At 37.3% G+C, this 12716-nt stretch overlaps 1 protein-coding gene across 1 annotated transcript in view; it reads left to right on the forward strand.

The window, feature by feature from the left end:
* Positions 1–5255: 5255 nt before the first annotated feature.
* Positions 5256–12716, forward strand: part of Mpp6 (M-phase phosphoprotein 6) — a 36839-nt gene continuing 29378 nt past the window's right edge. The window contains exons 1-2 of the mRNA XM_070092181.1: positions 5256–5459; positions 10694–10791. Coding sequence (XP_069948282.1) covers positions 5400–5459; positions 10694–10791 — 158 coding nt within the window. The 5' untranslated portion in view covers positions 5256–5399. The remainder of the gene's footprint in view (positions 5460–10693; positions 10792–12716) is intronic.

Raw genomic sequence — 12716 nt, forward strand, 5'->3', positions numbered from 1 at the left:
CAGATGTTTTACTGCCATTTTTGTAGAGTGGGGCTATGTCTTTTTTTAGTGAGTGTGGGATGACCCCTGTATCCATGCTCCCCTCTTCATAGAATGCTGAAGGTACATGACAGGGGATTCTTGCAGTTCTTGATGAACACGGAGTTCCATGAGTCTGGGCTTGGGGCAGAATACATGGGCATGTCATCTATTGCCTTTTCAAAGTCTTATGGTGTTAGGATAATATCCGAGATTTTTGAGATGACCAAATATTGGGTCTCCTGCTGGTAGCAGCTCGCTGAACACGTTGTATTAGGACATTAATATCTCACTCATTTCTCACCTAAGCAGGGGACCAATATTGCATGTTGTTTTTCCTATAGATTTGGCATAAAAGAAGTATTTTTTTCAGTTTCTTCCTGCGACTTTTATCTTCTGTAAGATTCCTTGAGTTTATGCTCGATATTTGCAATTTCACTGACCAGTGCCTCCCTTCGTATTTCAGATATATTGGCCCCTCCCAGCAGCTCTGTGACTCTTCACCTTCGTCTGTATAGGGAGCGTCTCTCTCTTTCTAGTTTACATCTTCTCTTTCTTTTTCTTAATGGAAAGTCCCTTAAACAGATCACAAGAACCACAGAGTTTATTTTTTTCTGGGCAAAGGTTCAGATCCGTGTTTTTTAGGATATCTTCCCAGCTTGTTTCATTCAGGATATGGTTGACTTGTTCCCACTGTATGTTTTTGTCACTGAAGTTGAATTTTGTGAAGTTGCCCTCATGACTGACAACAGTTGTTTACCATTACGATTACCAAACTGTGAGTTTCCAATGCTTTTGTGTCTTGTATTATAATCGCCAATAATAAGAGTAGGTTCAGACTGAGCACAAGTTGGGAGCTCTCCAGGTATAGAGTCTCCAGTAGTCAGGTTCATACTAGTGTGTCCAGCAGGTGGGTTCACACCATAGATTCCAGTGGTCAGGTTTACACCAGAGGTTCCAGTGGTGAAGCTCACACACAAGCGAATAATAGTCAGGTTCACACTAGAGATTCTAGTTAATTTAATATCTTTATTATGCACCCCATACCCATCCTATGGACAGTAGTCAAAAAGATTACAGAGGTACATAATGGGTCCAGGGATTGGGCCGCATTTTTTTTTATACTTGAACAAGTTACGAAAGTAATGAACCATTCACACGTCTACACCTGATCACAATTACAATGAATTATTAGTGCAAATATTAGCTTTATTTACAGTGAGAAAAGTCAAGAGATTCTAGCGGAGTGCACTCCCATCATTATCCCTGAAAATGTGAAGGCCATTATGACCCAGCCTTCTCATAACAAGAAGTATGTACCATACTCTACATCTAAAAATAAGCCTAAGTCATCCCTGGCCCAGGGATCGTCCTCCTCGCAAACCCAGGTTGTCGACTCCTCTCAACCCGATAAGTCAACACCTGAACATAACAATGCCCCAGAAAGTGGTGCCTACTCTCCCGCTATTGTAGCTGATCCTGTTGAACAGGAACTTCCCCAAGGTAACTCACCTTGCCTATCTAATATTCACTTGGAGCCTACACAGTCTCCCATTAACTCTCACGAGCCTCTGCTTCCTGAAACTGAGAATAGCATACCTCAGTTTTATGATGATGACTCTAACGACTCTAACGATTCTAACGACTCTAACGATTCTAATGAGTCTGTTAATATTACTGCCTCTAGTGAAGATGATGGCATTTTTAATACACAAGCATCCACGCAAAAGTTCTCTCCTCCCCTTGACGAGTCCAGCAGGAATAGTGTAGATACAACACATGACATTACTTGCAGGCGTTCAGAACGCAGTGTACGAGCGAAGAATAAGAAATAATGGGGATTACAATCTTCCAACTTAATGTTAAACATTTCTTTAATAACCGTTACCTTCTTGAGGTTGAACTACATAACTATAATCCCGATGTTATACTTTTGAACGAGACAGCTGCAGGAGATGATCAACATATTAAATTACGTGGATACTGTACTGTTGAGAAATCGAGAGGACCGTTTAGTGGTGTAGCCATCTTGGTTAAATTAGGATATACATTTAAAAATATTCATGTGGATGAAGATAACATTCTTGCAATAGAACTAACAACGTCGCATGGACAACTAGTGATAGGAACTGGATATTTTCCCCCGAGACAGCCATATATAGAGTCAATTCCTCTACATAGGATATTAAGCAGAAATATTCCAACAATTCTAGCTGGAGATTTTAATGCTCATCACCCTGCCCTCTTTAACTGTGGAGCTGGTATTCCACTGGGTGACTTAAAAGGAAAACAACTCTTTAATATCATGACAGCTAGAAACTTGTCATTTCAAGGCCCATTCTTCAAATCGTACATTGGACCTCATCCAGGAACACCAGATATTGTACTGACAAACAAGAGACTGTGACATCTTTCACTGTCGTATATCTCCTGGTGGAAATGTAGGATCTGACCATATCCCTGTTATAATACAACTACAAACTTCTCCATTTAGAATACCTGTAACTCCTAAACCCAATCTCAACACCCTAGGATTTGACCCCTTCAGGGCATATCTGGGTGAGGATGAAATTGTGTCTTTGGAAAATCTACCTTCCAGTGCAATTGATGATGCAATCAGGTCCCTGCACAATCGAATAATTGAAGCTACCAATGCAACTTGCCAATTAGCTTCCACAAAGATATACCAACAATATAAACCTACTAGAGAAATTAGAGACACTTTAAGAAATTATCAAGCAGAATGTCGAAGGCATCTTCAAACGCGACAACCACCAGCAGCTACACTGCATCGATTAAGGCATGAATTAATTAACATGATTAGTCAACACAAACGAGACATATGGAAATTTCTAGTTCTTCAAGCTAATCAATATAAACGTGAACCAGCAAAATTTTGGAGTAAGATCCGACAACTTTTAGGGGCAAAGCACAAGGCTCCTAACTACCTAGTTCATACCTTCACTGATGAGGATGATGAAGATGTTGAAATTAAACTTGACGATCCACAGGACCAGGCTAATTTGATGGGTGATGTATGGGAGAAAATTCTCTCTCACAATAACAGTCGTCAATTTAATAATAATCATTATCAGTTAGTAAATGAATGGAGAGATGAGAACTTGGATGATCTACAACCACTACCTACCATCGATACTTCAACTCTTGAAGATACCCACCCGCTTACTAGACCTATTACATTACTAGAGATAAGTCAGGTTATTGGAAGAATGAGAAATAGAGCCCCTGGCCTCTCTGGAATAACAATGAAACAAATAAAGTACCTACCTAGAAATTGCAAACAGTCCTTGGTAAATATCTTTAATGCCATCTTGGCCTCAGGACATTTTCCAGTTGTTTTTAAGACTGCCAGAATGATCTTTCTTGCTAAGCCCAATAAAGACATCCACCAACCTGGGAACTATAGACCTATATCTTTACTTGAAGTCACTGGAAAAGTTCTTGAGAAAGTCATTTCCAACAGATTGAATTACTATATGGAGTTTAATCACTTGTTTACTGAAAAACAATTTGGCTTTAGAACACATAGAGGTACCAATCATGCAATAAATGTTATTTTTGACACTAGCAAGTCTAAAACAGCAGGGCAATCTTGTCTTAATTGCCACCAGAGATGTTCATAAAGCTTTTGATAGCTTATGGCATGATGGCCTTATATACAAACTCATTGACCTACCAGACCATAACTGGACTTTTCTCAGAGTAATTTATAATTTCTTAACTCAAAGAAAAATCATTCCCACCTTTCATGGCAAGTCGACAGAACCTTTTATACCGACGGCTGGTGTCCCACAAGGTTCTTGTCTCAGTCCACTTCTGTTTAACATTTATGTGAATGACCTTCCTCAACCAGAGTTTAATGACACAATTGTGACACAGTTTGCAGATGATGTTATTCATGTCGTCTCATCAACTCCAGTAACAGGAAAATACAAGTATGAGAGAGTCATAGAAAAAATGAATATTGAACTTCGTCGAACATCTAATTGGGAGAAGAAATGGAGAATTACGACTAATCCTGACAAGGTCCTTGTTAGCACGATAGGATGTTTTGCATCAACCATTGAAGATAAAGGGGGTATCTCCATCAGAGGTACACCTGTAGCCATTAGAAACCCTAACAAGATCTTGGGATATGAAATAGACAGGCTGCTCCACTCAACATCTCATGTAACTAAAAAGATCAACACAGCCAAAGCTGGTCTTAGCAGACTCTTTCCATTCAATCAAGCCCCTCAACATGTCAAAAAACATCTGTATAAAATGATAATAAGACCTATACTTGAATACCCTTGTGTCCCAATGTCATTAACAACAAAGACCAACATGCTACGGTTACAAAGGGTCCAGAATAGAGCTCTTCGCTTTATTACCAATACCAGGAGGAGAGACAGAGTTAAAATGGCAGATTTACACACACAACAAGATATCACTGCCATAAATGTACGCCTTGACACCCTAAAAAAGAAACAACTTTATACAATGCAAGAACTATACATGCCAGATAGAGAACATCCTATACAAGTGATAAATACCACCGATTATACCATCAATACTCCGCCTCACAGGACTCAAAGAATGACTCTCCCACAGAGGGTTCGTCGTTTTATTCATAAAGATGATTACCCTCGACCCATGATTTTGAGCAACTTACCTGACGAAGAAGATTGGATACTACCAGAACCCTTCTATGTATACTGAGAAAATCATCGCCCCCAATTAGGGAGACATCTTAAATAACTTTCTAATGTAAAATTATGCTATTGACTATTGTTGGACACCACCATTAAGAAGCTATTGTCACGAGCTCATAAACTGGCCAGAAAATATTGCCTTTCTTGTCGTATAAATATCCGTTGTGCAATCGCGAAAAAAAAAAAAAAAAAAAAAAAAAAAAAAAAAAAAAAAAAAAAAAAAAAAAAAAAAAAAAAAAAAAAAAAAAGCAATTGCAACTTGTATAATTACAACCAATTCAGAGTCATGTACTTATATACCTATTATATTTATGTGAATCTGATGGGTTAGTATTATACCCCTTAAAGAATATCTTATCAATTCAAATACACTTTTTAAATTACACCAAAGTGGTTGGGCCACTTACCTTTTATATCCTACCTCTCCCCCCTTCCAACCCTTTTCCAATATTTCCATCCTTACCCATCCTTCTTCCTTCCCCATCTTACCAAAAAGCTCTGGTCATTAGAACTCGAACTTAACACATGAGTGGAGCGTGCAGGTGGGTTCAGTGAGCCTCGGGAACCTCTGAACCCTGTAACCCAACACGTCATCAGCTGGAGGAGGAGGAACGACACATTGAACGTGCTGGTGTAAACAAAATAAGTGTTGTAATAAGTGTGAAGATGCATGCTGAACGAGCACCTATGACCAAGAAGCTCTCTAAGGGGGTACTAGAGTTAAAGGTCAGTTGATACAGCTTCAGGATGTGCAGCTACTCTCACTTAAACCATTAGTAAGAGTGAATTTAACGTTAATAAACTAACAGTTTTAACCTTTTTGGTTGTAGTAGTAACATAATTATAATAAAATTATATCAGGGCATTAGATATATACAGTATAACTGAAAGCCCAAGGCATGTACAGCATCATATTTATTTCAGGCTAACTCGATAGTGCACTCACCTAACACCGTCCGGGTTCAATCCCCGGCACGGGTGAAGTCATTGGTCATGTTTCTTTACACCTGCTGTCCCTGTTCACCTAGCAGTAAGTAGGTACCTGGGTGTTAGGCAACTGGTGTGCGTCACATCCTGGGGGACAAGATTAAAGGACCCTAATGGAAATAAGACAACAGTCCTCGATGATACACTGACTTTCTTGGGTTATCCTGGGTGGCTAACTCTCCCCTGAGTTAAAAATCCCAACAAAATCTTTTCTAAGACTGCCTTTAATGTTCTACAGTTTTTATTATGGACTCAGCTTTTAAACTGGTATTTTTTTTATTTTTTTTTTTTGTGATATTGGGCAGATATGGTGCACTTTATAGTTGAATGGGTGGTCTTTCTGCTCAAGCAATATAACAGAAGGCATTCTAGCAAAATAGCTAATAATTTGGTCGATTAGAGCAGTTGAATTAACTTAAAATAGCTCTTAGTGTGGGTAAAATCGTCAGTATTTCACTTGCACTCAGACTGCTAGCTTTATACCTATGTAATTCTGTAAGTTTTCCATCAAATTTCTTATTTTGGTGTCATTACCTTCAGAAAACGATTCTCTACCATTTCAGAAAAATTAATTTTTTTTAATGCTGACACTGTCAGTGCTTTTAATTTTAGGGAGCTTCCGAAGGTGAAGGAGTTAAATCCATAACTGGTCCATGAAGGAGGCAAACTCTTCTCCTTGGAAGAATTTCAGACTACCTGTTATAAGTGAAGTTTGGGCTTTTATAACATGACAGTTGTTGCGATGTTTGGGTATCTTATACCTTTGATGACTGCCAAGAGTGTTTCTACTCCCAGAGCCTAGGCCAGGCTAATCTGGTGCTTGCCTGGTTGACTAAGCTATTGCTGCTGCTGCTGCTGCTGCTGCTGCTGCTGCTGCTGCTGCTGCTGCTGCTGCTGCTGCTGCTGCTGCTGCTGCTGGTCTGCTGACTCACATGTTCATCATAGCCTTGTTGATCTGGCACCTGGTGAAGATACTTATCTAGTTTCCTATTTCCTTTTGAACACTTCTACTCTTCTCTCAACAGTGTTTATGATATCTTTTGCTAAGAAGTTGAATAATCTAGCACCACAGATGTTGATACAGCATTCCTCTATTGTGCCCACTGCATCCCTGCTTTTCACTGGGTTTATTTTCCACTTCGTCCCATATCTCTCTCACTCCAGTATGTTATGGCAGTGTGCAGATTTGGGACAAAGCTCTTGAGTACTTTTCAGGTACGGGACGGCTCTGTTCGTATGGTTCAAAGGTTCATGATCCCAAACGATATGTGAAAACCACCTGATAACATGTTTACACAACCATGTTTGAAGTGCTCAGTACAGTTAGGCATAAATAAAAGATTTAAAAAGTAAAATAAATTCATAGCACATACAATACTTTCTTTAAAATATGGTGCTGGTCGTCCTCTTATGCAACTGTTTTATGAAAATGGCGGAAAAATGGTAAAAGAACTGAACATAATGATCAATGGCTCAATTGAAAGTCAACAAAAATGTGGAACATGGAATGAGGGTGCTGTATATGCAGGGCTTTCCTGTATATATTATCATGCATCTCTCTTTCTCCTCTGGTCCACTGAGTAAATATTTAAGTCTCTAAGGCTATATGCAGGCTGTAAATGATCTCTGTACCTGTTCCAGCTCTGATATTTCTAATGCCCTGTCACTATTGATATTTCCCTAGTTTTGAAAGTTCTTATTATCCATCCTGTCACCTTCCTGTCTGTCATGGCCTTGGTCTTTTTGTGTTCTTTGAATGAAAGGTCAACTGATGTAATTATTCCCAGGTCTTTCACAGGTTCCTTTCATTCTGTTTGATGATCCTCTTGAGTTTTGCATACAATGTCCTTCTTGAGTTCTTGTCTTTCAGTACCTAAGCACTCTAAACATCATGTTTTCCACTACCCACTGGACAAACTTGCTTATATCTTCCTGCAATTTTTCAGTGTCTATCTCTGAAATGATTTTCATGCTTATTTTAGTGTCATCTGCAAATGATGATATAAAACTGTGACTGGTGTTTTTATCTATGTCTGCCAAAAGGCATTTTCTCTCCTTATACCTGCTGCACCTGTTCACCATCCAGTAATTAGGTACTGTACATGGGTTTGTAGATGAATGGTTCAGAGAACCATTCTCTGATTTATCAACTGTACATGGGTGTTAAACTAACTGTTGTAAGTCACATGGTGGGGAAAAGGACCAAGGGAGCATGATGGCAATACAGTGTACCAAGCTGCTTAACTTTCTTGGGTTAACCTGGGTTAATAGTCCTCTACTTAACCCTTAAACTGTCCAAACATAGCTCTACATTCGCATGCATAGTGCTCTGAACGTAGATCTATGTTCGATTTTACATTGTTTCTTATGTAAAATATAGATCTATGTTCAGAGTGCTATGCATGCAAACACAGATCTATGTTTGGACAGTTTAAGGGTTAATGCTTCAAGGAAAATGTTTTTACTGTATCAACAGAAATAAGCTCAACATATAATATGCCTGCATTTAAGTGTTATAAACACTGACCAATGAATAATATAATAATAATAATAATAATAATAATAATAATAATAATAATAATAATAATAATATCTTTATTTCTACAAATACATCAATAACATACTACTACTATATAGAAAGCCACTTGTTATGCAGAGCATTTCAGGTAATTTAGGTCAGTTTATTCCCAGGATGCGACCCACACTAATTGACTAACACCCCAGGTACCCATTTTATACTGATGGGTGAACATAGACAACTGGTGTAAGGAAACACTGGACGTGTTTCCTTACACCAGGAATCAAACCCGGACCTTCACCGTGTGAAGCGAGAGCTTTTGCCACCAGGCCACAGGCCACTTAGAAAACTGAAATACATGTAAAAAGAGATACATATGTATATTTCGACATCAGGCAGAGGCTCTCTTTATAGCTGAAAAAGGGTCTCTGACTAAGACCAATTTTTTTTTTTCAACAATACTGCCGTATCCCACCGAGGCAGGATGACTTAAAAAGAAAAATGAAAGTTTTTCTTTTTAAATTTAGTTAGGTTACAAGCCTCTTGCTCCCTCTTGTCCACAGGGTCCAAGAATTTAAAAAAAAAATTTTGCTGTTTCTCTTATGAAATGATAGAGAATCTCTTTCTGAAGGTAATAAAACAAAAAATATGAAATTTGATGAAAAATTAATGAAATTACGCTATTGCGAATTTTGCTGTGTCAGCGATATTTATGTATTGGCTATTTTACCTACTTTTACTCCCATTTTTACCTACTTTTACTGCCATTTGGTCAGTTGGAACAGTTACATTGTTCCAATTGACCAAATTATTAGCTATTTTTCTAGTCTGCCTTCCATTTTATCGAATGAGCATAAGAAACTGCCCAGTCAACTACAGTGGTACCTCGAGTTTCGAATAGTTCCCAACTCGAATAATTATGAGTGCTTTTGTAAGTGTATTTTTGGGGTCTGAAACAGACTAATCTAATTTACATTATTCCTTATGGGAAGATATTCGTTCGGTATTGGCACTTGAATAGCCTTCCGGAACTAATTAAGTTCGTAACTCGAGGTACCACTGTATTTCAACTACCCAGAAAGTGATCAGAAATTGGTAATTTGGCAAATTTCACATAATTTCAAAATATTCCAATTTCAAAATAGGGTCCAGAATAAACAATGCAAGCATTATAGAAGAAAAAGGCACAATACCATGACTGGAACAATACACAAGTAACCCGCACATAGGAGAGAGAAGCTTATGATGACATTTCAGTCCGACCTGGAACATCGACTTTGTAAATGGTCCAGGTCAGACAAAACCGTTGTCATAAGCTCATCTCGTCTATTTGCAGGTTATTTGTGCAGTGCAGGCATTCCTGGCACTAAAATAACATTTCCTCTGTTTGTTAGTTACATTCCTAGGTTTTACTCGTGAATTCTAGTTTGATTTTTTATTCACAAAGAATTTTTATTCACGCCAATAAATGGAAGATTTACTATTATACAGCATTGTAATAACTGTATAAATAACATCAGGGCATTCGTGAACACACATTAGACCCCCCACTTGATGTATATTGGACATGTGATGTGATTTGTTGACCTTTGAACATCGGCAAAATTCGAACATTTCTGCTACTTGGAACTCAATTTCACGCTATTTTCAGTCCTAAATCCAGTCAAACTCATCTCTATTTCTATAATATATTTTCCATTCTATCAAATGAGACCAAGAAACTGAGAATACAACCATGAAAACCATGTGAAAATACATCATAAATTCCCTGTTTTAAGCCAAAAACATGGTCAGTTTTTTCTCATTGTGCACTGTGCTGCAGGATTTTTTTTATGTGGTGCACACTTACCACATAGTCCCATTCTCTCATATCTAGGGCCAAATTTACTGCTCACAGCTTATCTGAGTGAGCTAAGCTCATGACATAGAACTACAGCACAAACACTGGCTTCAAAACTGTAGAACTATGGCATGGATCCCTCAAGGGGTTAATCTGACAGTCAGAATTATAGTACGGGTATACAGTATTCTATATTTATAGTTATACAGTATTCTGAAAGGATAATACATTACATATGCTAATTTTGATACCAGATTCTGTTACAGACCCCTTGTGGCTTAGCGCTTCTTTTTGATTATAATAATAATCTGTTACAGACCAGGCTGAGGGGGCGTTGATCCCTGAAACCCTCTCTAGGTATACTCCAGATCCAAAAATGCCATTTTAAAATTGAATATTAGCTTAGATAAGAAGTTCTAATACTTTCACATGCTCTATAGGGAACTACCATAGTTTGGAACTAATGTCTTTGTAGTACATACTACGTATGAAGCTATCTGATTTGTGGTACAGTAGTCTTGATAGTGCATACTATTTAATGAGGCAGAAAACATATAAAGTGGTTTGAAAAATGACTTTTAAGCCGATTAATTTGTTAAGCATTTTTATTTTCAGTTCATGAAAAAAAGTAAAGAAAAGTTTCAAGTTCAAGAGGAAAATGAAGAGCGAGAAAATCTCTACCAGGATCAGCTTTCCTCGCTACACGAAGGAGCGTAAGTGTACAACACTGCCGGCAGTGCTTATCAAGTGTGCTCTGCAGTACTCTTTACTCTACCACTTTATCTACTTCCCTGTAGAGTAACCAACAAATTTTGTATTAATTTTGCTTTACTTTGCTAGAATGGGATCTTTGCTAAATACGTAAATGTTTTTTTTTTTTAATCATGTCTTATCCTTTACTCTCCAGAATATAATTTGTCATACTAGTAAAGTGATTGTAATTACCATACATATTTGTAATTACAGTCCATGGGGAAGTGGAGAAGAATCCTTCCTCCGTATGCCTTTCATGTCATAGGAGGCAAGTAAAATGCCAGGAGCAAGGGGCTAGTAACATTTCTTCTTTTTCGGAACGTGCTTCCTTGGTGGGAGACGGCTGGTGTGTTAAAAAATTTAATTAAAGTGCTTATTCGTAGCTACAGAAGCAGAGCTATGCTCATGGTGTCCCATCTTCTTTAATATTTGTAAGTTCATAATATATTTTTAAAATTTCTATATAGCATTAATTCATCTTAGGAATATTTTAAACATAAACTTAAACTGCTGTTTCCCTCAAGCAGAGAGCTGTATAGGAACTAATCAGAGACAGTCCAGTCTCAAGTGCAATACTGTATACAGGAAGGCCCCACTTATACGGCGGGTTAGGTTCCAGGCTAGCGCCGTAAAGCGGAAATCGCCGTAAAGTGGAACACCCTTTTTTTCCACTTATAAATGCATACAAACACTAGATAACAAGTTTACACTAACATATATTAAGTTAGCAATAGAACCAGGCATCAAAAAACAATAAAAAGGTACAATACACACATAGTGCACTCATTACTTACCTTAAAATATTTATAGTCTTAATCTAGGGTGAGACAAGTAGTATTTATTGTAAGAAATCAAGTGTGGTATGTATTGTAATAGGCAGGCTATTTCACCAGGCCACCCCACCCACACATACTATTCTATGATATTTAAGCATCCCAGAGCGATAAAATGTATATACAGTTCACTCATTACTTACCTTAAAATATTTGTAGTCTTAATGTAGGGTCAGGAGTAAGTAAATGAGATAAAACGAATAAATGAGAGAGAGAAAGAATGAATACATGAGAGGTGACAGGCCAGGCACAGAGTAAACAAACCAGGCTCCCACATCTTATATTTATGTTTATTTATTCTATTGTGGGGTGTATTTATCATCTTTTTATGTTATGTATCGTGTTTATTATATAATTTTGAAAAAAATATCATGGCTGGATTAATGAAAATGTGTATATTAACGTAATATACGACATTTAATGAGACTCAGTATTGTTATTATCACCACTTGTGGAAGTCGTCTGCTACACAGCTCACATTTGTTTATTTATTCTACTGTGGGGTGTATTTATCTTATTTATATGTTATGCATCGTGTTTATTATATAATTTTGAAAAAAATATCATGGATGGATTAATGAAAATGTGTATATTACCGTAATATACGACATTTAATGAGACTCCGTGACTATTGTTATTATGGCGTCACTTGTGGAAGTCGTCTGCTACCAGAGATCACATTTATGTTTATTTATTCTACTGTGGGGTGTATTTATCTTATTTATATGTTATGTATAGTGTTTATTATATAATTTTGAAAAAAATATCATGGCTGGATTAATGAAAATGTGTATATTACCGTAATATACGACATTTAATGAGACTCAGTATTGTTATTATCACCACTTGTGGAAGTCGTCTGCTACACAGCTCACATTTATGTTTATTTATTCTACTGTGGGGTGTATTTATCTTATTTATATGTTATGCATCGTGTTTATTATATAATTTTGAAAAAAATATCATGGATGGATTAATGAAAATGTGTATATTAACGTAATATACGACATTTAATGAGACTCAGTATTGTTATTATCACCACTTGTGGAAGT

This window comes from Cherax quadricarinatus, chromosome 38 (assembly GCF_038502225.1).
Source record: "Cherax quadricarinatus isolate ZL_2023a chromosome 38, ASM3850222v1, whole genome shotgun sequence".
In the NCBI taxonomy this organism is placed as follows: domain Eukaryota; kingdom Metazoa; phylum Arthropoda; class Malacostraca; order Decapoda; family Parastacidae; genus Cherax; species Cherax quadricarinatus.